The sequence below is a fragment of the Papaver somniferum genome, chromosome 9 (genome assembly GCF_003573695.1).
Source record: "Papaver somniferum cultivar HN1 chromosome 9, ASM357369v1, whole genome shotgun sequence".
Lineage (NCBI taxonomy): Eukaryota > Viridiplantae > Streptophyta > Magnoliopsida > Ranunculales > Papaveraceae > Papaver > Papaver somniferum.
The window spans coordinates 6,061,588-6,084,598 of record NC_039366.1 but is presented as its reverse complement, the minus strand read 5'-3'; the positions used below and the strand labels follow the sequence as shown (position 1 = coordinate 6,084,598).

General features: G+C 36.5%; 6 protein-coding genes across 10 annotated transcripts; 4 read left to right on the top strand and 2 right to left on the bottom strand.

The window, feature by feature from the left end:
* Positions 1-6,639: 6,639 nt before the first annotated feature.
* LOC113309078 (SKP1-like protein 21) lies at positions 6,640-8,059 on the top strand. Of its 2 annotated transcripts, none has more exons than XM_026557508.1 (2): positions 6,640-6,780; positions 7,071-8,053. In XM_026557508.1, exon 2 carries the CDS (start codon positions 7,101-7,103, stop codon positions 7,707-7,709), a length of 609 nt encoding a protein of 202 aa, XP_026413293.1. In that variant the 5' UTR covers positions 6,640-6,780; positions 7,071-7,100; the 3' UTR covers positions 7,710-8,053. The 2 variants fall into 2 exon arrangements, with proteins under 2 accessions (XP_026413293.1, XP_026413294.1); XM_026557509.1 differs by having other exon boundaries at positions 6,672-6,780; positions 7,079-8,059.
* A 3,440-nt stretch (positions 8,060-11,499) lies between these two features.
* LOC113308754 (SKP1-like protein 21) lies at positions 11,500-12,924 on the top strand. Of its 2 annotated transcripts, none has more exons than XM_026557218.1 (2): positions 11,500-11,640; positions 11,931-12,920. In XM_026557218.1, the coding sequence occupies exon 2, from the start codon at positions 11,961-11,963 to the stop codon at positions 12,567-12,569; it is 609 nt and encodes a 202-aa protein (XP_026413003.1). In that variant the 5' UTR covers positions 11,500-11,640; positions 11,931-11,960; the 3' UTR covers positions 12,570-12,920. The 2 variants fall into 2 exon arrangements, with proteins under 2 accessions (XP_026413003.1, XP_026413004.1); XM_026557219.1 differs by having other exon boundaries at positions 11,532-11,640; positions 11,939-12,924.
* Positions 12,925-13,073: 149 nt separating this feature from the next.
* On the bottom strand, positions 13,074-14,198 carry LOC113311227 (zinc finger MYM-type protein 1-like). The gene is made up of 2 exons (XM_026560070.1): positions 13,649-14,198; positions 13,074-13,591 (listed from the first exon to the last, which is right to left on the bottom strand). Exons 1-2 carry the CDS (start codon positions 14,196-14,198, stop codon positions 13,074-13,076), a joined length of 1,068 nt encoding a protein of 355 aa, XP_026415855.1.
* A 2,171-nt stretch (positions 14,199-16,369) lies between these two features.
* LOC113308713 (SKP1-like protein 21) lies at positions 16,370-17,794 on the top strand. 2 transcript variants are annotated; one of them, XM_026557172.1, is made up of 2 exons: positions 16,370-16,510; positions 16,801-17,790. In XM_026557172.1, exon 2 carries the CDS (start codon positions 16,831-16,833, stop codon positions 17,437-17,439), a length of 609 nt encoding a protein of 202 aa, XP_026412957.1. In that variant the 5' UTR covers positions 16,370-16,510; positions 16,801-16,830; the 3' UTR covers positions 17,440-17,790. The 2 variants fall into 2 exon arrangements, with proteins under 2 accessions (XP_026412957.1, XP_026412958.1); XM_026557173.1 differs by having other exon boundaries at positions 16,402-16,510; positions 16,809-17,794.
* Positions 17,795-17,943: 149 nt separating this feature from the next.
* LOC113311226 (zinc finger MYM-type protein 1-like) lies at positions 17,944-19,626 on the bottom strand. Its single transcript, XM_026560069.1, has 3 exons — positions 19,422-19,626; positions 18,519-19,031; positions 17,944-18,461 (listed from the first exon to the last, which is right to left on the bottom strand). The coding sequence occupies exons 1-3, from the start codon at positions 19,624-19,626 to the stop codon at positions 17,944-17,946; spliced, it is 1,236 nt and encodes a 411-aa protein (XP_026415854.1).
* Positions 19,627-21,234: 1,608 nt separating this feature from the next.
* Positions 21,235-22,846, top strand: LOC113308068 (SKP1-like protein 21). Of its 2 annotated transcripts, none has more exons than XM_026556540.1 (2): positions 21,235-21,375; positions 21,665-22,846. In XM_026556540.1, exon 2 carries the CDS (start codon positions 21,695-21,697, stop codon positions 22,577-22,579), a length of 885 nt encoding a protein of 294 aa, XP_026412325.1. In that variant the 5' UTR covers positions 21,235-21,375; positions 21,665-21,694; the 3' UTR covers positions 22,580-22,846. The 2 variants fall into 2 exon arrangements, with proteins under 2 accessions (XP_026412325.1, XP_026412326.1); XM_026556541.1 differs by having other exon boundaries at positions 21,267-21,375; positions 21,673-22,846.
* Positions 22,847-23,011: the final 165 nt, after the last annotated feature.

Genomic DNA, 23,011 nt, shown 5'->3' with positions numbered 1-23,011 from the left:
TAAAAAGTTTCATTCACAAAATAAAACAATAAATTATAATTTTTATTAAAACTTTAAAAAATTATTTTTTATTAATCGTTTTCCAACAATCCCCCACATGAATGAAAACTCAATAAAACATGAAAACACAGATAGATCTTGGTAAATAAACATCCCAACCTCACGATCCAAACAGACTGATCGTGCAAGTGTTGAAATCATACTAGTCATTTCTACGTCCTCTCCCTCACACAAAAGTGTGTTGACCCCAGGGTCATACTATGGATTGCATAAATCATAATAGTATTGAGAGCTTTCATCTTTAATTCTCACATGGTGAGACTATAGGTATCTTTCACCAAAGTGAAAAAGCATGAACTAGTGAACCCTTAGTGACCTTTAGGTCCTAAGTTCCAGTAATACCAAAACCATCAAAAAAAATCACATAAAAAACGCAGGAAATACCATTTTAGGCAGAGGTGTCCATGAGGTCTTGAACCTTTGCTTAGTGAGATATTACCAGAATTACTTGCTAGAGACAGTGAACTATGTCTTGAACTGCTAGCATTTGATGTAATTCGTGATAACAACCACGGGTGATATCTCCAAGATTGCTGCCAAGCTCGTGCCGTTTTGTCCGTTTTGGCCCTGGACGTATCCTGTTTCTCAGAATGCTCTAGAGAATCAGCTCATATTCTCACAGGAAGCGACCCACTTCCTCATTCAGATAGGTGAGTTTCCATAAAGAGTGTTACTGCTACACCCCACTTCAATCTTAAATTGAAACTATAGAACTCATTAAGACTTATTAAAAAGTCATCCTCCACATGCAGTCACACTATCACGTCTACACCATAGGGAAGGGACAGAGAATGAAAATCTCTGATAGTGTTTACCTTTACCCACCACAAATTAGTTGTCTCATTCGAAACCTTGATCATGGGATCTCCAGTCAGCAAGGTTGAGTATCCTTCATGGCAAGTTTAATATATGAGCTTAAGCCCCAACCCCCTCGATGCATTTTTAACTATCTCTTTGTACAAACCTTTCGTCAAAGATTGCGCGATATTCTCCTTGGACTTTATCCAATCAATGGAAATAACGCCGATTGAGATTAGTTATTTCTTAGCTTTAACTATTATAGCTTGGCTAACACAATGTATAGATATAGCTGGCACAGGCCTATGCCAAAGAGGAATGTCTTCTAAAAATCATCTTAGGCACTCGGCCCCCTCTCATGCTTTATCTAACGCAATACTCTCAGATTCCATAATGAATTGAGCGATATGTTTGTTTGGAAATCTTCCAACAACAAACCCACATGTTAGAGTGAAACCATATCCACTCGTAGACTTAGACTCCTCTGAGTCAACTATCCAGTTTGCATCATAAAGTCCCAAGGACAACAAGATACCTTTCATAAATCAAAAGAGTATTTTAGGTACCATAATACTCTACTCAGTGCATCTGAATTCTCTTGCTCTGGACTACAATTATATCCACTTAACTTACTCAATATAGGCAATGTCTGGACTCTTACAGTTCATTAAATTCATCAGACATCCTATAACTTTTGAGTATTCAAGTTAAGATACTCCACTACCCTTTTTTCTTGAGACTACAAGAATAATCGTACGAAGTACAAGCAGGTTTACAATCAGACTGATTGTATCTCTTAAGCACAACTCAACATAATGAGAACGACTAAGACTTATAAATGTTTGATTATCTTCTAATCCTCATCCCTAAGATTACATCAAAAGGGCCCAAGTCTTTCAAGTCAATGTTCTCATTCAGTGCATGTTTTTAGTGGAATTGATCACATCTATGTTTGTATCAAGCATATCATCAACATACAAGCATACAATTACACAGACATCCTTAACAAGTTACTTGTAACATACTTGTCAGATTCATTAATTTAAATCCACTATCCATTATCACATGATTAAATTTTCCATGTCACTGTTTACGTGCTTATTTGAAAACCATACAAAGATTTTTCAAATTACAAACTTTGTATTCACAACCTTTCACTACAAAGTCTTCAGGTTGATCTATGTAAATTTCTTTACCTAATTCACGGTTTTAGAAAAAGCTGTCTTAACATCCATCTGATGTATCTCTACGTTCTTTATGGCAGCAATAACAATTAGTATCTCAACGGAAGTAATTTCCGTCACAATTGAATTAGAATCAAGGAAATCTACACCTTCTTTTAGTTTATAGCCTTTAGCTACCAACTTAGCTTTAATATTTTTCCACAGTTTCATCTACCTATCGTTTCCTCTTAAAGACTCATTTACATCCCATGGTCTTACAACCTGGAGGTAAACTAGCAAGCTCCCAAGTCTGGTTCCAACGGACTGAGTCCATTTCACTAAATGAAGCTTCTTACCAGAATGGGGTTTCAGTAGATATCAAGGCTTCTTTACAAGTCTGTGGCTCAGACTAAGCTAGGCATGTTATGAAGTCGGTTTCATAAGAAGTCTCAAGTCTAATTATTTTACTTCTCTTAGGCTCAACATCAACTTCATCTTCCTTTAAAATAAGTTCTGACTATTTGAAGATAAATCTAGGGGATCAACAACACATCTCTAATGAGGTACAGGTTTAGAATAAACATGTTCAAAGAACTCAGCATCCCTAGATTCCGTAATAATATTCACACCAATGTCAAAAAAATCAGAACACACAACCAAAAATCTATTTGTAGAAGTATACTCAATATACCCTATACGAAAACACAATCAACATTTTTGGTTTCAATCTAGTTCTTTTAGGAAGAGGAATTACAATCTTAGTCAAACGCCCCCACACTTTGACACATTCATAAGAAGGTCATCTACCGTTCCATAAACCATATGGAGTTTCATCTGATTCTTAAAAGGGTACTTTATTCAGGATATACTAGTTAAGAGGACTGCCTCCCCCCACAAGGCCGCAGGTAATCCTGAACTAATCAACATGGAAATTATCATCTCCTTAAGGATACGGTTGTTATGTTCAAGGCTTCTAATTGGTTTCCAACTTCAAGTTTATACATCTTAAGGCTTCTAAGGCGTCATCCTTATCCTAAGCAAGTATACAAGATAGTACCTCGTACAATCATCTACGGAAGTTATAACCATCTTTTACCACAGTGGTTTTGGGTTGAACTCATGTCAACTAGGCCTAACTGAATTAATTCTAAAGGCTTAGAATTACTCTGAACATTTGTGCTAAAAGATTTTATAGCATATTTTGATTCTTCACAGATTTCACTTTTGTGTTCAAAATCCAAACTAAATTTGGGTACGAAGCCTATGCTAGCCAGTTAAGCATTGACTTATAAGTTTACGGTTCCAAGTCTACCACGTAAAACAATCAATCACACAAAGATATCACAAGAATCAACTACGTTCACATCATCAGTTTTTCCGTTAAGCTTATATAGACCCAAAGTCCTATAACTCTTGCTTAAAAAATCACTGCCTAGTTACAACAAGTTTTCCAGATTCAATTAAGATCTTAAATATTTTTCCATCTACAACAGAACAAGATACAAGATTTTCGCATATGCTCGGAACATGAAAACTTCATTCAATGTGAGAATATTACAGATATGAGCTTCTGCTCGACCTTTTCCTTTTATGCAACCTCTATTGCATATGAGTTACTCAATAAGAGTTTCTCGACATCCCCTATCCTATGATAGGAGGTGAACAGGTCTCTGTTTCAACAAACATTCTTGGTGGCTCCAGAGTCCACCTACTGGTCTCTCACATTGGTTATTAAAATAACTTCCGACATCATGCCACCAAACTCGTTCTAGTTTGTTTCAACTAAATTAGCATTAACTTATTAAGGTTTTTATGTTGTCTACAATTTACTGCCGCGTGGCCAGAAATTTTACAAACATAACACTCACCCTTAACTAAAGTAATTCCGGATTCAGGTTTACGAAATATACCTTTATCATGAAGACCATGCTTAGAGTTGCGTTCGATGTTCTCACCTTTGCCATCTTTGGAAGATTTGTTTCCAACCACATGCGGCTATTAGCCATGTCCCTCGGAGATGACACCTTTATTCACAAATCACAATTCCAAATCAGAAAGTAAAATATGAGTTTTGAAGATAACATCTATATATACAAACTTCGTTTGAATCAGCGTTTCAAAAAACTCATGGTTACCCCACAAAAATTAATTTAGTTAACAACAATTTTCTGCTCGTCAGAATTTTTCAGAAACGTTTTTCTGTTTTGTAAAATATCAAAAAAATACTTTTACAACTCCAAAAATTCTGAAATTTTACGGGTAACTATCAGGATGTCTACTACGTTGTGTCAAAAGGGTTCATCGAAATTCCTTCTAGATTAAAAGATAAAATTGAAACTCTACAGCTGACCAGAAATTCGTTTTTGTTTTTCACTCCACAATTAACATCCATGATTCACAAACCAATCAATCGTTTTCGATTATTACAAATACTAATGTCTTAAGATTGTTGGGTGCAATAATCAAAAACAAAGAAAAATCAAATAAGCAAAAGTTATTGATACTTAGCTCCTTTATAATGGAAGTGATTGCTTTGACGAAACGAACAAGCTCCCCGTATCTCCGCAACAGCAACAAGGCAAAACTTTGGAAAATAGAGTGAGTCACGTGTTCAACACGCTGTCCTTAAGACATTAGCGCCCGGCTACACTCAAGAGTGATGCTATAGCCCTCACAGGACGGATATCTCCAGGATAAAACACCCTAATACACCTACTACTAGCATATGTAGTAGATGCTCAACTTGAGCTTGGCAACTCCGAAAAAACCGTTAAGGAAAATCGCGAATGCTTAAAAACCGCTATAAAATATTTTCCCTTAGGGGTCCCTCTAAAATATAGAGCAACCCCTTTCCCATAGATTTTACAAAAGTAGTGAATTTCTTTATATAATTGACAAATACAACTTAAGAAGAAAAACTCCCCGATGTGGGACTAAAAGCTTTATATAGTTTCTTAAAACTACTAAAAATTGGAAACTCCACGATGTGGGACTAAAAAGTTTCATTCACAAAATAAAACAATAAATTATAATTTTTTATTAAAACTTTAAAAAATTATTTTTTTATTAATCGTTTTCCAACAATAAATTAAAATAGATAGTATAAACGAAAAATTCCTTACCTGAAAAAATTGGTGACCAATATTTTCATTCTCCTCTGTTTCTCTCGGCTTCTTTTTTTTTTCTATCGAAGTGTTCCCAGCAAACGAAAGAGAACGAGGAAAGTGGAAGGTATAGGAAAAATCGCACTAGATCCTTAAGATATTAATTAGTAACGTTGGACTCTATGTATGTGACATAAAAGAGAATTTGGGCTTTCAATGTGTCGGGATTCGACCCACTCGGTGAGTTTCGACTTCCCAAGACGTCACTCAAGAAACCAGGAGTTGGAAATTTGGAGAACATTTTTTTCAAAGTAAAACAAAAAAAAATTCCTCTCTTTTTGTTTGAGATGATTACCTAGAAACGTGTCATTTTTAATCCATATGACCTCATATGAAACATTCTCTTGAACCCGAGTTTACTATATTTGATTTACAATCCCCCGTGTGAGTCCATTTCACTTTACTTTCAGGGTCACCCAATTTAAATCGAAAACATCATTTTCTTAAATTTGAAAGAATTTGATCGATATTTTTCACTATTGTCATCATCCCTTTTATTTTCTTTTTAAAGTTTTTAGGGGTTTTTGAATGTACCCTTAAACAAATTAGTAATGTAGCTCTCCCCCTAAATTACTATACTAGTAACTTTCCCCCTAAATACTAATTTTGCCCAAAATATCCTTAGGCGTGTGGATGTGTTTAATGTTAAATTCCTATTTTACCCTCGCATTTTGTGTCCATATTCAGCCTAGGGTTTCGTGTTCTTCTTCGACTCAAAAGCTCCATCTCCGACACCGACAACATCTCCTCCATCATTAATTTTAACATATCCATCGTCTGCTCCGTGATCAGAAGGCTATGATAGGTTGGTATACTGATTGGTGCAGCTCTTGTCCGATTAGGAACAGTTGTAGAGCCGGATATGGAATATGGATCTACAGTTTAGATGAGACTTTATTTGAATACTTGCAACTTTCTTGGGGTTGGATTCTGATTGAACATCATAATTCAATTCAACTACATTTTGTTTGTTAGATTTTTTATTTTATAATTCCTACACGAACATTTTTAAGATTCAGTAGATATCATTAAAGAACTTTTGATATAAAAGTCAAATCCGGTTTGATTGCATGGTTTCATCAGTAAGAGAAGGCTTTTGTCTTTGGATGCCATTACTAGTGCAGGCACTTAATGCGATCATGTGAGGGTAAAATAGGAATTTAACGATTAAACACACCCACACAGATGGATCACACACACGCCTAAGGATATTTTGGGTAGAAAATTAGTTTGTTACTAGTATTAATAATTTAGGGGGGAATCTTACTTACTAATGTTTAGGGGGTAAACTCAAAAAGCCCAAGTTTTTATTTTGGATAAATGGAAATTGCACAAAGGAACCTTATTGCACTGCGTATTTGGTCAATTATCACCCGATTAAGCCGTTAGTCAACTACATGTTTGGTCAAACCGTTAATGGAATTAACGTCACTTATGTTAATAAATTTGATATCCTCTCCCCTTCTTCGTCTCTCTCTTCCGCTCTTTGTCCATTACATTTTCTTTCATTAGTATCTCATTCTCGGCGCTACAAAACCAGTGGTGGTCGGATTCAACCAGTGGCAGAGCAAACGGTACTTTCGTTCACCCTACAGGTACTTGACATATCTCTCAACTTCGTTTAGTAATTATACCTAATTCTATGATGGTTTTCATTACTGCCTCATATTCGTCATTCACTGAATCACTCTTGTTCTTGATTTTAAGATAACTGAATGCCATACACAGTAAATTGTTATTTTGATGTTTAATTCTGATTATCATTCATTTTAATTTGTTCAATTTCTGTTGTTACCCATCAAATATTTTGTATCTTGCTTCTGCACGCAACTTGTTTGTGATATTGCCTCAACTAGATTTTATAGGAGTAATAATTTTTCTGCAGTGGAACAGGGGACATAGCTGAACCGCAGCTATGAAGTCTTACATATGGTTAAAAACTTGTGATGGTTCAATCGAGCAAGTAGAAGAAGAGGTTGCTATGGTTATCCCAATGGTTTGCAGAGAAGTGTTCCAAAATAGCATGGGATCAGCAAAGAAGTCTGCTATTCCACTTCCCGAACGAGTCACTAATACAGATATATTAAGCTTAGTACTCGATTATTGTAGGTTCCACCAAGTACTGGGTCGCTCTGATAGGGAGCGCAGATCTTTTGATGAGAAGTTCATCAGAATTGATCAAGAAAGGTTATGTGACTTGGCTGCTGCTGCTCACAGTCTAAAACTGAAACCTTTGGTTGATCTCACCTGCAAAGCACTTGCTCGGATGATTGAAGGGAAAACAACTGAGGAAATTCGCGAGACATTTCACATACCTGATGATCTCACGGAGGAGGAGAAGTTGGAGCCTATAAGAAACATGCCTGATGATTCGCGAATCAGGCTGCTCAATCGACTTTATGCCAAGAAGAGGAAAGAATTGAAGGAGAAAGAGAAGCAGAAGGCTGCTGAGGTTGAAAAAGAGCGGATGGACGGCCTGATACTTGAAATCAGGAGGCGGAAACTCCATGAGCCTAAAGGCTGAGAAAGTATTTTAGACAAGAAGAAGGCTGGTATTAGGCGGATATATGAACCGGTTTCCTAGGCTAGGTGACACGATATCTATATATTAAACATTGCGCCTAGGCATGCTCTTCTCAAACTTTTGTATGGAAAGTCAATGCCTATGGGCCCATACATGTCTGTATTGTTTTTTTTTTGATGGGTTGGAAGAGTGGGCCTACTCTACGTCCTTAAATCGGAGTTATTTCTAATAATAATGGGATGCGAACCCCTACCTCTGCGGTGGGAGGGAGCATGCCAAGCATCAGACCATTTAATGGTTGGCTTACATACATGTCTGTATCAATAAATATATTTTCTACCTTCGTTTTTCTTTTTCTTTTCACAAAAACTCAAAAATTGTTGCATCCATACATTCAAAACCAAAAAGTCCTTGCAAACAATGGGAAAAAAGATATTGCAAAAACTTATGATCCAACAAGTCTATATCAGGGCTCACATTTTTTTAATCGATTTCACAATTAGTTTATTACCAGGCTTGTTTTTTTTACGTAAAATTTCTTTCTTTCACAATTATCTTCAAAAATACTTTGTGCTTGACCAACACCACATGTCATATTTGCATCACTCATACTGATATTTTCTATTGTTGTACAAGTTGGATCAAACTTGTCAATTAAACTGCATACAGAATTAAAATGAGAACTCCATCGAGTATCACTAGCTTGTGGCAACGTACCTATTTGGTTACCCCCTCTTCCCGTTTCAAGTTCACCAGCATCCAACCTTTCGTTAATGTCATCTTCTTGAGATGATTGGAAATCAGCTACACGCTTTGAAGAACCGATCACAAGATTAACAATAGAGGTTAACATTGAAAAAAACTTCCAGACTGGACCCAAGTTTTCATTTGTTTTAACAAGAGCAAGTTGTAGTCGATGTGCGAAACAGTGAACATAGTATGCATGTTTACAATCTTCAAGAAACAAGGATTGCGACCCATTCCACTTACCACTCATATTGTTTGCACCATCATAACCTTAACCATGAATATTTTCAATTAAAAGATTATAGTGATTAAGAACATAAACTATACCTTCTTGAGAGTTAAAGCACATGTATTTTTGACACGCTGAATATCAAAAAAATCGTTCTTGGACATACCCATTACTATCAACAAACCTTAAAACAAGCACCATCTTCTCTTTGTTTGAAGCATTTTTACATTCATCCACAAGTATACAATATTTCCTATTTCCAATATCCTCACAAATTTCGTTTTTGACTTTGTTAGAAATAATATTTAAAATCTCTTTCTGAATGGTAGGAGAGGTATACGTAGCATTTCGAGGAGCATTATCTAAGAAAACCTCTTTCACCTTCTCGTTGAGTGTATCCGAATACCGTATCATCTCAATAAACTACCACGATTCTTTGAGATTTTTGACTCATCATGGCCTCTAAAAGGACACTGCTGAAAGGCTAGCCATCGGGCACATTCGATTAATGTTATGAACCGTAACCTATTTTTCTGTATAGTCTCCTTTGACTGTACCTCGATAATAGTAGAAATGTGCTGCGATGTATTCTTCAAATTCTGACCTTTCTCTACAGACGTGAAGTGAAAAGTATTAGGTTTCCCCATGTGCGCCAAAAATATATATTTAGTTCCATTCATAACATTATTCCAAATTCTAAACCCTTCACAAGTATGCTCTGGTCTGGTTGGTGGACTTGTTTCAAACAAAAACAATAGACACAATACGCGACATCTTTAGATTTAGAATACTCAACCCAATGAAACTCATCAAACCACTTAGCAGAGAAACGACGAAGTTGTGTTCTCATTAGAGTACCTGGATACGTAGCAAGTCTTGTTACATTGCGCCACATTTGCAGATAATCTCTGCGAAATTCATCGCATTTGTTAACCGGATACTGCATAATTGGCATACGTAATCTAGGGTCCCGTTCTAATTAAGAAGCATATGTGAGTACTGATAGCTTCAAATTCAGTTCTTTGGCCAACAACTTCATGTTCGTGGTTTACAATCGGTACTTCATGATTTCTATCATTTGATGGAGATGTAAACTGAACATTACTTGTTGATCCTTCTTCTGTTTGATCAGGTTGTTGAGGTTGGATATATTCTTTCAAAGCACCTCTTCCTCGTTTAGCCCGTCGACGATGAGGAGTAGACATTGTAATCTGTTATGCAAAACTTGAACAATTTAGCAATTGTTACAACGAATATTACAAACCCCTGAAGTTTAAATTAAAATAGATAGTATAAACGAAAAATTCCTTACCTGAAAAAATTGGTGACCAATATTTTCATTCTCCTCTGTTTCTCTCGGCTTCTTTTTTTTTTCTATCGAAGTGTTCCCAGCAAACGAAAGAGAACGAGGAAAGTGGAAGGTATAGGAAAAATCGCACTAGATCCTTAAGATTAATTAGTAACGTTGGACTCTATGTATGTGACATAAAAGAGAATTTGGGCTTTCAATGTGTCGGGATTCGACCCGCTCGGTGAGTTTCGACTTCCCAAGACGTCACTCAAGAAACCAGGAGTTGGAAATTTGGAGAACATTTTTTTCAAAGTAAAACAAAAAAAATTCCTCTCTTTTTGTTTGAGATGATTACCTAGAAACGTGTCATTTTAATCCATATGACCTCATATGAAACATTCTCTTGAACCCGAGTTTACTATATTTGATTTACAATCCCCCGTGTGAGTCCATTTCACTTTACTTTCAGGGTCACCCAATTTAAATCGAAAACATCATTTTCTTAAATTTGAAAGAATTTTGATCGATATTTTTCACTATTGTCATCATCCCTTTTATTTTCTTTTTAAAGTTTTTAGGGGTTTTTGAATGTACCCTTAAACAAATTAGTAATGTAGCTCTCCCCCTAAATTACTAATACTAGTAACTTTCCCCCTAAATACTAATTTTGCCCAAAATATCCTTAGGCGTGCGTGTGGATGTGTTTAATGTTAAATTCCTATTTTACCCTCGCATTTTGTGTCCATATTCAGCCTAGGGTTTCGTGTTCTTCTTCGACTCAAAAGCTCCATCTCCGACACCGACAACATCTCCTCCATCATTAATTTTAACATATCCATCGTCTGCTCCGTGATCAGAAGGCTATGATAGGTTGGTATACTGATTGGTGCAGCTCTTGTCCGATTAGGAACAGTTGTAGAGCCGGATATGGAATATGGATCTACAGTTTAGATGAGACTTTATTTGAATACTTGCAACTTTCTTGGGGTTGGATTCTGATTGAACATCATAATTCAATTCAACTACATTTTGTTTGTTAGATTTTTTATTTTATAATTCCTACACGAACATTTTTAAGATTCAGTAGATATCATTAAAGAACTTTTGATATAAAAGTCAAATCCGGTTTGATTGCATGGTTTCATCAGTAAGAGAAGGCTTTTGTCTTTGGATGCCATTACTAGTGCAGGCACTTAATGCGATCATGTGAGGGTAAAATAGGAATTTAACGATTAAACACACCCACACAGATGGATCACACACACGCCTAAGGATATTTTGGGTAGAAATTAGTATTTGTTACTAGTATTAATAATTTAGGGGGGAAATCTACATTACTAATTTGTTTAGGGGGTAAACTCAAAAAGCCCAAGTTTTTATTTTGGATAAATGGAAATTGCACAAAGGAACCTTATTGCACTGCGTATTTGGTCAATTATCACCCGATTAAGCCGTTAGTCAACTACATGTTTGGTCAAACCGTTAATGGAATTAACGTCACTTATGTTAATAAATTTGATATCCTCTCCCCTTCTTCGTCTCTCTCTTCCGCTCTTTGTCCATTACATTTTCTTTCATTAGTATCTCATTCTCGGCGCTACAAAACCAGTGGTGGTCGGATTCAACCAGTGGCAGAGCAAACGGTACTTTCGTTCACCCTACAGGTACTTGACATATCTCTCAACTTCGTTTAGTAATTATACCTAATTCTATGATGGTTTTCATTACTGCCTCATATTCGTCATTCACTGAATCACTCTTGTTCTTGATTTTAAGATAACTGAATGCCATACACAGTAAATTGTTATTTTGATGTTTAATTCTGATTATCATTCATTTTAATTTGTTCAATTTCTGTTGTTACCCATCAAATATTTTGTATCTTGCTTCTGCACGCAACTTGTTTGTGATATTGCCTCAACTAGATTTTATAGGAGTAATAATTTTTCTGCAGTGGAACAGGGGACATAGCTGAACCGCAGCTATGAAGTCTTACATATGGTTAAAAACTTGTGATGGTTCAATCGAGCAAGTAGAAGAAGAGGTTGCTATGGTTATCCCAATGGTTTGCAGAGAAGTGTTCCAAAATAGCATGGGATCAGCAAAGAAGTCTGCTATTCCACTTCCCGAACGAGTCACTAATACAGATATATTAAGCTTAGTACTCGATTATTGTAGGTTCCACCAAGTACTGGGTCGCTCTGATAGGGAGCGCAGATCTTTTGATGAGAAGTTCATCAGAATTGATCAAGAAAGGTTATGTGACTTGGCTGCTGCTGCTCACAGTCTAAAACTGAAACCTTTGGTTGATCTCACCTGCAAAGCACTTGCTCGGATGATTGAAGGGAAAACAACTGAGGAAATTCGCGAGACATTTCACATACCTGATGATCTCACGGAGGAGGAGAAGTTGGAGCCTATAAGAAACATGCCTGATGATTCGCGAATCAGGCTGCTCAATCGACTTTATGCCAAGAAGAGGAAAGAATTGAAGGAGAAAGAGAAGCAGAAGGCTGCTGAGGTTGAAAAAGAGCGGATGGACGGCCTGATACTTGAAATCAGGAGGCGGAAACTCCATGAGCCTAAAGGCTGAGAAAGTATTTAAATAGACAAGAAGAAGGCTGGTATTAGGCGGATATATGAACCGGTTTCCTAGGCTAGGTGACACGATATCTATATATTAAACATTGCGCCTAGGCATGCTCTTCTCAAACTTTTGTATGGAAAGTCAATGCCTATGGGCCCATACATGTCTGTATTGTTTTTTTTTTGATGGGTTGGAAGAGTGGGCCTACTCTACGTCCTTAAATCGGAGTTATTTCTAATAATAATGGGATGCGAACCCCTACCTCTGCGGTGGGAGGGAGCATGCCAAGCATCAGACCATTTAATGGTTGGCTTACATACATGTCTGTATCAATAAATATATTTTCTACCTTCGTTTTTCTTTTTCTTTTCACAAAAACTCAAAAATTGTTGCATCCATACATTCAAAACCAAAAAGTCCTTGCAAACAATGGGAAAAAAAGATATTGCAAAAACTTATGATCCAACAAGTCTATATCAGAGGCTCACATTTTTTTAATCGATTTCACAATTAGTTTATTACCAGGCTTGTTTTTTTTACGTAAAATTTCTTTCTTTCACAATTATCTTCAAAAATACTTTGTGCTTGACCAACACCACATGTCATATTTGCATCACTCATACTGATATTTTCTATTGTTGTACAAGTTGGATCAAACTTGTCAATTAAACTGCATACAGAATTAAAATGAGAACTCCATCGAGTATCACTAGCTTGTGGCAACGTACCTATTTGGTTACCCCCTCTTCCCGTTTCAAGTTCACCAGCATCCAACCTTTCGTTAATGTCATCTTCTTGAGATGATTGGAAATCAGCTACACGCTTTGAAGAACCGATCACAAGATTAACAATAGAGGTTAACATTGAAAAAAACTTCCAGACTGGACCCAAGTTTTCATTTGTTTTAACAAGAGCAAGTTGTAGTCGATGTGCGAAACAGTGAACATAGTATGCATGTTTACAATCTTCAAGAAACAAGGATTGCGACCCATTCCACTTACCACTCATATTGTTTGCACCATCATAACCTTAACCATGAATATTTTCAATTAAAAGATTATAGTGATTAAGAACATAAACTATACCTTCTTTGAGAGTTAAAGCACATGTATTTTTGACACGCTGAATATCAAAAAATCGTTCTTGGACATACCCATTACTATCAACAAACCTTAAAACAAGCACCATCTTCTCTTTGTTTGAAGCATTTTTACATTCATCCACAAGTATACAATATTTCCTATTTCCAATATCCTCACAAATTTCGTTTTTGACTTTGTTAGAAATAATATTTAAAATCTCTTTCTGAATGGTAGGAGAGGTATACGTAGCATTTCGAGGAGCATTATCTAAGAAAACCTCTTTCACCTTCTCGTTGAGTGTATCCGAATACCGTATCATCTCAATAAAACTACCACGATTCTTTGAGATTTTTGACTCATCATGGCCTCTAAAAGGACACTGCTGAAAGGCTAGCCATCGGGCACATTCGATTAATGTTATGAACCGTAACCTATTTTTCTGTATAGTCTCCTTTGACTGTACCTCGATAATAGTAGAAATGTGCTGCGATGTATTCTTCAAATTCTGACCTTTCTCTACAGACGTGAAGTGAAAAGTATTAGGTTTCCCCATGTGCGCCAAAAATATATATTTAGTTCCATTCATAACATTATTCCAAATTCTAAACCCTTCACAAGTATGCTCTGGTCTGGTTGGTGGACTTGTTTCAAACAAAAACAATAGACACAATACGCGACATCTTTAGATTTAGAATACTCAACCCAATGAAACTCATCAAACCACTTAGCAGAGAAACGACGAAGTTGTGTTCTCATTAGAGTACCTGGATACGTAGCAAGTCTTGTTACATTGCGCCACATTTGCAGATAATCTCTGCGAAATTCATCGCATTTGTTAACCGGATACTGCATAATTGGCATACGTAATCTAGGGTCCCGTTCTAATTAAGAAGCATATGTGAGTACTGATAGCTTCAAATTCAGTTCTTTGGCCAACAACTTCATGTTCGTGGTTTACAATCGGTACTTCATGATTTCTATCATTTGATGGAGATGTAAACTGAACATTACTTGTTGATCCTTCTTCTGTTTGATCAGGTTGTTGAGGTTGGATATATTCTTTCAAAGCACCTCTTCCTCGTTTAGCCCGTCGACGATGAGGAGTAGACATTGTAATCTGTTATGCAAAACTTGAACAATTTAGCAATTGTTACAACGAATATTACAAACCCCTGAAGTTTAAATTAAAATAGATAGTATAAACGAAAAATTCCTTACCTGAAAAAATTGGTGACCAATATTTTCATTCTCCTCTGTTTCTCTCGGCTTCTTTTTTTTTTCTATCGAAGTGTTCCCAGCAAACGAAAGAGAACGAGGAAAGTGGAAGGTATAGGAAAAATCGCACTAGATCCTTAAGATATTAATTAGTAACGTTGGACTCTATGTATGTGACATAAAAGAGAATTTGGGCTTTCAATGTGTCGGGATTCGACCCGCTCGGTGAGTTTCGACTTCCCAAGACGTCACTCAAGAAACCAGGAGTTGGAAATTTGGAGAACATTTTTTTCAAAGTAAAACAAAAAAAAATTCCTCTCTTTTTGTTTGAGATGATTACCTAGAAACGTGTCATTTTTAATCCATATGACCTCATATGAAACATTCTCTTGAACCCGAGTTTACTATATTTGATTTACAATCCCCCGTGTGAGTCCATTTCACTTTACTTTCAGGGTCACCCAATTTAAATCGAAAACATCATTTTCTTAAATTTGAAAGAATTTTGATCGATATTTTTCACTATTGTCATCATCCCTTTTATTTTCTTTTTAAAGTTTTTAGGGGTTTTTGAATGTACCCTTAAACAAATTAGTAATGTAGCTCTCCCCCTAAATTACTAATACTAGTAACTTTCCCCCTAAATACTAATTTTGCCCAAAATATCCTTAGGCGTGCGTGTGGATGTGTTTAATGTTAAATTCCTATTTTACCCTCGCATTTTGTGTCCATATTCAGCCTAGGGTTTCGTGTTCTTCTTCGACTCAAAAGCTCCATCTCCGACACCGACAACATCTCCTCCATCATTAATTTTAACATATCCATCGTCTGCTCCGTGATCAGAAGGCTATGATAGGTTGGTATACTGATTGGTGCAGCTCTTGTCCGATTAGGAACAGTTGTAGAGCCGGATATGGAATATGGATCTACAGTTTAGATGAGACTTTATTTGAATACTTGCAACTTTCTTGGGGTTGGATTCTGATTGAACATCATAATTCAATTCAACTACATTTTGTTTGTTAGATTTTTTATTTTATAATTCCTACACGAACATTTTTAAGATTCAGTAGATATCATTAAAGAACTTTTGATATAAAAGTCAAATCCGGTTTGATTGCATGGTTTCATCAGTAAGAGAAGGCTTTTGTCTTTGGATGCCATTACTAGTGCAGGCACTTAATGCGATCATGTGAGGGTAAAATAGGAATTTAACGATTAAACACACCCACACAGATGGATCACACACACGCCTAAGGATATTTTGGGTAGAAATTAGTATTTGTTACTAGTATTAATAATTTAGGGGGGAAATCTACATTACTAATTTGTTTAGGGGGTAAACTCAAAAAGCCCAAGTTTTTATTTTGGATAAATGGAAATTGCACAAAGGAACCTTATTGCACTGCGTATTTGGTCAATTATCACCCGATTAAGCCGTTAGTCAACTACATGTTTGGTCAAACCGTTAATGGAATTAACGTCACTTATGTTAATAAATTTGATATCCTCTCCCCTTCTTCGTCTCTCTCTTCCGCTCTTTGTCCATTACATTTTCTTTCATTAGTATCTCATTCTCGGCGCTACAAAACCAGTGGTGGTCGGATTCAACCAGTGGCAGAGCAAACGGTACTTTCGTTCACCCTACAGGTACTTGACATATCTCTCAACTTCGTTTAGTAATTATACCTAATTCTATGATGGTTTTCATTACTGCCTCATATTCGTCATTCACTGAATCACTCTTGTTCTTGATTTTAAGATAACTGAATGCCATACACAGTAAATTGTTATTTTGATGTTTAATTCTGATTATCATTCATTTTAATTTGTTCAATTTCTGTTGTTACCCATCAAATATTTTGTATCTTGCTTCTGCACGCAACTTGTTTGTGATATTGCCTCAACTAGATTTTATAGGAGTAATAATTTTTCTGCAGTGGAACAGGGGACATAGCTGAACCGCAGCTATGAAGTCTTACATATGGTTAAAAACTTGTGATGGTTCAATCGAGCAAGTAGAAGAAGAGGTTGCTATGGTTATCCCAATGGTTTGCAGAGAAGTGTTCCAAAATAGCATGGGATCAGCAAAGAAGTCTGCTATTCCACTTCCCGAACGAGTCACTAATACAGATATATTAAGCTTAGTACTCGATTATTGTAGGTTCCACCAAGTACTGGGTCGCTCTGATAGGGAGCGCAGATCTTTTGATGAGAAGTTCATCAGAATTGATCAAGAAAGGTTATGTGACTTGGCTGCTGCTGCTCACAGTCTAAAACTGAAACCTTTGGTTGATCTCACCTGCAAAGCACTTGCTCGGATGATTGAAGGGAAAACAACTGAGGAAATTCGCGAGACATTTCACATACCTGATGATCTCACGGAGGAGGAGAAGTTGGAGCCTATAAGAAACATGCCTGATGATTCGCGAATCAGGCTGCTCAATCGACTTTATGCCAAGAAGAGGAAAGAATTGAAGGAGAAAGAGAAGCAGAAGGCTGCTGAGGTTGAAAAAGAGCGGATGGACGGCCTGATACTTGAAATCAGGAGGCGGAAACTCCATGAGCCTAAAGGCTGAGAAAGTATTTAAATAGACAAGAAGAAGGCTGGTATTAGGCGGATATATGAACCGGTTTCCTAGGCTAGGTGACACGATATCTATATATTAAACATTGCGCCTAGGCATGCTCTTCTCAAACTTTTGTATGGAAAGTCAATGCCTATGGGCCCATACATGTCTGTATTGTTTTTTTTTTGATGGGTTGGAAGAGTGGGCCTACTCTACGTCCTTAAATCGGAGTTATTTCTAATAATAATGGGATGCGAACCCCTACCTCTGCGGTGGGAGGGAGCATGCCAAGCATCAGACCATTTAATGGTTGGCTTACATACATGTCTGTATCAATAAATATATTTTCTACCTTCGTTTTTCTTTTTCTTTTCACAAAAACTCAAAAATTGTTGCATCCATACATTCAAAACCAAAAAGTCCTTGCAAACAATGGGAAAAAAAGATATTGCAAAAACTTATGATCCAACAAGTCTATATCAGAGGCTCACATTTTTTTAATCGATTTCACAATTAGTTTATTACCAGGCTTGTTTTTTTTACGTAAAATTTCTTTCTTTCACAATTATCTTCAAAAATACTTTGTGCTTGACCAACACCACATGTCATATTTGCATCACTCATACTGATATTTTCTATTGTTGTACAAGTTGGATCAAACTTGTCAATTAAACTGCATACAGAATTAAAATGAGAACTCCATCGAGTATCACTAGCTTGTGGCAACGTACCTATTTGGTTACCCCCTCTTCCCGTTTCAAGTTCACCAGCATCCAACCTTTCGTTAATGTCATCTTCTTGAGATGATTGGAAATCAGCTACACGCTTTGAAGAACCGATCACAAGATTAACAATAGAGGTTAACATTGAAAAAAACTTCCAGACTGGACCCAAGTTTTCATTTGTTTTAACAAGAGCAAGTTGTAGTCGATGTGCGAAACAGTGAACATAGTATGCATGTTTACAATCTTCAAGAAACAAGGATTGCGACCCATTCCACTTACCACTCATATTGTTTGCACCATCATAACCTTAACCATGAATATTTTCAATTAAAAGATTATAGTGATTAAGAACATAAACTATACCTTCTTTGAGAGTTAAAGCACATGTATTTTTGACACGCTGAATATCAAAAAATCGTTCTTGGACATACCCATTACTATCAACAAACCTTAAAACAAGCACCATCTTCTCTTTGTTTGAAGCATTTTTACATTCATCCACAAGTATACAATATTTCCTATTTCCAATATCCTCACAAATTTCGTTTTTGACTTTGTTAGAAATAATATTTAAAATCTCTTTCTGAATGGTAGGAGAGGTATACGTAGCATTTCGAGGAGCATTATCTAAGAAAACCTCTTTCACCTTCTCGTTGAGTGTATCCGAATACCGTATCATCTCAATAAAACTACCACGATTCTTTGAGATTTTTGACTCATCATGGCCTCTAAAAGGACACTGCTGAAAGGCTAGCCATCGGGCACATTCGATTAATGTTATGAACCGTAACCTATTTTTCTGTATAGTCTCCTTTGACTGTACCTCGATAATAGTAGAAATGTGCTGCGATGTATTCTTCAAATTCTGACCTTTCTCTACAGACGTGAAGTGAAAAGTATTAGGTTTCCCCATGTGCGCCAAAAATATATATTTAGTTCCATTCATAACATTATTCCAAATTCTAAACCCTTCACAAGTATGCTCTGGTCTGGTTGGTGGACTTGTTTCAAACAAAAACAATAGACACAATACGCGACATCTTTAGATTTAGAATACTCAACCCAATGAAACTCATCAAACCACTTAGCAGAGAAACGACGAAGTTGTGTTCTCATTAGAGTACCTGGATACGTAGCAAGTCTTGTTACATTGCGCCACATTTGCAGATAATCTCTGCGAAATTCATCGCATTTGTTAACCGGATACTGCATAATTGGCATACGTAATCTAGGGTCCCGTTCTAATTAAGAAGCATATGTGAGTACTGATAGCTTCAAATTCAGTTCTTTGGCCAACAACTTCATGTTCGTGGTTTACAATCGGTACTTCATGATTTCTATCATTTGATGGAGATGTAAACTGAACATTACTTGTTGATCCTTCTTCTGTTTGATCAGGTTGTTGAGGTTGGATATCTTCTTTCAAAGCACCTCTTCCTCGTTTAGCCCGTCGACGATGAGGAGTAGACATTGTAATCTGTTATGCAAAACTTGAACAATTTAGCAATTGTTACAACGAATATTACAAACCCCTGAAGTTTAAATTAAAATAGATAGTATAAACGAAAAATTCCTTACCTGAAAAAATTGGTGACCAATATTTTCATTCTCCTCTGTTTCTCTCGGCTTCTTTTTTTTTTCTATCGAAGTGTTCCCAGCAAACGAAAGAGAACGAGGAAAGTGGAAGGTATAGGAAAAATCGCACTAGATCCTTAAGATATTAATTAGTAACGTTGGACTCTATGTATGTGACATAAAAGAGAATTTGGGCTTTCAATGTGTCGGGATTCGACCCGCTCGGTGAGTTTCGACTTCCCAAGACGTCACTCAAGAAACCAGGAGTTGGAAATTTGGAGAACATTTTTTTCAAAGTAAAACAAAAAAAAATTCCTCTCTTTTTGTTTGAGATGATTACCTAGAAACGTGTCATTTTTAATCCATATGACCTCATATGAAACATTCTCTTGAACCCGAGTTTACTATATTTGATTTACAATCCCCCGTGTGAGTCCATTTCACTTTACTTTCAGGGTCACCCAATTTAAATCGAAAACATCATTTTCTTAAATTTGAAAGAATTTTGATCGATATTTTTCACTATTGTCATCATCCCTTTTATTTTCTTTTTAAAGTTTTTAGGGGTTTTTGAATGTACCCTTAAACAAATTAGTAATGTAGCTCTCCCCCTAAATTACTAATACTAGTAACTTTCCCCCTAAATACTAATTTTGCCCAAAATATCCTTAGGCGTGCGTGTGGATGTGTTTAATGTTAAATTCCTATTTTACCCTCGCATTTTGTGTCCATATTCAGCCTAGGGTTTCGTGTTCTTCTTCGACTCAAAAGCTCCATCTCCGACACCGACAACATCTCCTCCATCATTAATTTTAACATATCCATCGTCTGCTCCGTGATCAGAAGGCTATGATAGGTTGGTATACTGATTGGTGCAGCTCTTGTCCGATTAGGAACAGTTGTAGAGCCGGATATGGAATATGGATCTACAGTTTAGATGAGACTTTATTTGAATACTTGCAACTTTCTTGGGGTTGGATTCTGATTGAACATCATAATTCAATTCAACTACATTTTGTTTGTTAGATTTTTTATTTTATAATTCCTACACGAACATTTTTAAGATTCAGTAGATATCATTAAAGAACTTTTGATATAAAAGTCAAATCCGGTTTGATTGCATGGTTTCATCAGTAAGAGAAGGCTTTTGTCTTTGGATGCCATTACTAGTGCAGGCACTTAATGCGATCATGTGAGGGTAAAATAGGAATTTAACGATTAAACACACCCACACAGATGGATCACACACACCTAAGGATATTTGGGTAGAAATTAGTATTTGTTACTAGTATTAATAATTTAGGGGGGAAATCTACATTACTAATTTGTTTAGGGGGTAAACTCAAAAAGCCCAAGTTTTTATTTTGGATAATGGAAATTGCACAAAGGAACCTTATTGCACTGCGTATTTGGTCAATTATCACCCGATTAAGCCGTTAGTCAACTACATGTTTGGTCAAACCGTTAATGGAATTAACGTCACTTATGTTAATAAATTGATATCCTCTCCCCTTCTTCGTCTCTCTCTTCCGCTCTTTGTCCATTACATTTTCTTTCATTAGTATCTCATTCTCGGCGCTACAAAACCAGTGGTGGTCGGATTCAACCAGTGGCAGAGCAAACGGTACTTTCGTTCACCCTACAGGTACTTGACATATCTCTCAACTTCGTTTAGTAATTATACCTAATTCTATGATGGTTTTCATTACTGCCTCATATTCGCATTCACTGAATCACTCTTGTTCTTGATTTTAAGATAACTGAATGCCATACACAGTAAATTGTTATTTTGATGTTTAATTCTGATTATCATTCATTTTAATTTGTTCAATTTCTGTTGTTACCCATCAAATATTTTGTATCTTGCTTCTGCACGCAACTTGTTTGTGATATTGCCTCAACTAGATTTTATAGGAGTAATAATTTTTCTGCAGTGGAACAGGGGACATAGCTGAACCGCAGCTATGAAGTCTTACATATGGTTAAAAACTTGTGATGGTTCAATCGAGCAAGTAGAAGAAGAGGTTGCTATGGTTATCCCAATGGTTTGCAGAGAAGTGTTCCAAAATAGCATGGGATCAGCAAAGAAGTCTGCTATTCCACTTCCTGAACGAGTCACTAATACAGATATATTAAGCTTAGTACTCGATTATTGTAGGTTCCACCAAGTACTGGGTCGCTCTGATAGGGAGCGCAGATCTTTTGATGAGAAGTTCATCAGAATTGATCAAGAAAGGTTATGTGACTTGGCTGCTGCTGCTCACAGTCTAAAACTGAAACCTTTGGTTGATCTCACCTGCAAAGCACTTGCTCGGATGATTGAAGGGAAAACAACTGAGGAAATTCGCGAGACATTTCACATACCTGATGATCTCACGGAGGAGGAGAAGTTGGAGCCTATAAGAAACATGCCTGATGATTCGCGAATCAGGCTGCTCAATCGACTTTATGCCAAGAAGAGGAAAGAATTGAAGGAGAAAGAGAAGCAGAAGGCTGCTGAGGTTGAAAAAGAGCGGGTGGACGTTGAATACTCTGTTGACGAATTGTTGTCATTTATTAATGAAGATTCTAAGGTGGTTAAAGCTCCTAAACAGAAAAAGAAAAACCGTAAAAAGAAAGATAAGCAAAAAGACTCATGTGGAAACAATGATAAAGACAAGAAGGAACTTCCTTGTGCAGTTTTAAAAGGCGAAGTAAGCACCAGTTCTAGTCAGATTTCAGAAGTCCACGGTTTAGTAGATGATGACTTTGAAGATAATGAGCTAGACCCTGCAATGAAGGAAGAAATCGACAGGGAAGTAGAGGAATTTGCTAGGAGATTGAATTTAGATTGGCAGGAGATCCGTTGATTAGGCCGAGAAGGAAAACATGCTCCTAATTCACCGAATGGAACGGTTCCTTGAGGAGATTACCTTACCCTAGTAGGCTAGACTCAAAATAGAGATTGCGATGCTGTTTTCAAACATTTGTTTGTATGATTTCTTTTTCTTGGAAAATAATTTGTGTGAGAATGAAATTTTGATTCCTGAGTGGAACAACCTATGTAATGTTCCGATAGAGAAATTTTAATTTTACTTCTGACAAAAAAATAAACATAAATCCCAGTCCTTATAATATGCATGCAATTGGCGGTTCTTTGGATATGGATGCGCTTTAACATTTCAGGCTATTTTAGTTTTAGAACCTACTAGTATAGCACCTAGTTAGCAATTCGGGATTCGGCAAACGTACGGAACGTCAAACGTACGAGTATTATACGGTTTTGTAAAATCCAGATTCGG

What these genes read in the sequence shown, in the direction of transcription:
- LOC113309078 (XM_026557509.1), top strand. Translation starts at nt 7,101, where the DNA reads ATGAAGTCTTACATATGGTTAAAAACTTGTGATGGTTCAATCGAGCAA.
- LOC113308754 (XM_026557219.1), top strand. Translation starts at nt 11,961, where the DNA reads ATGAAGTCTTACATATGGTTAAAAACTTGTGATGGTTCAATCGAGCAA.
- LOC113311227 (XM_026560070.1), bottom strand. Translation starts at nt 14,198, where the DNA reads ATGGGGAAACCTAATACTTTTCACTTCACGTCTGTAGAGAAAGGTCAG. An exon ending in TGCTTTAACTCTCAAAGAAG is followed by an intron (nt 13,592 to 13,648) that starts GTATAGTTTATG and finishes TTCATGGTTAAG; the next exon opens with GTTATGATGGTGCAAACAAT.
- LOC113308713 (XM_026557173.1), top strand. Translation starts at nt 16,831, where the DNA reads ATGAAGTCTTACATATGGTTAAAAACTTGTGATGGTTCAATCGAGCAA.
- LOC113311226 (XM_026560069.1), bottom strand. Translation starts at nt 19,626, where the DNA reads ATGTCTACTCCTCATCGTCGACGGGCTAAACGAGGAAGAGGTGCTTTG. An exon ending in AACTGAATTTGAAGCTATCA is followed by an intron (nt 19,032 to 19,421) that starts GTACTCACATAT and finishes TCACGTCTGTAG; the next exon opens with AGAAAGGTCAGAATTTGAAG. An exon ending in TGCTTTAACTCTCAAAGAAG is followed by an intron (nt 18,462 to 18,518) that starts GTATAGTTTATG and finishes TTCATGGTTAAG; the next exon opens with GTTATGATGGTGCAAACAAT.
- LOC113308068 (XM_026556540.1), top strand. Translation starts at nt 21,695, where the DNA reads ATGAAGTCTTACATATGGTTAAAAACTTGTGATGGTTCAATCGAGCAA.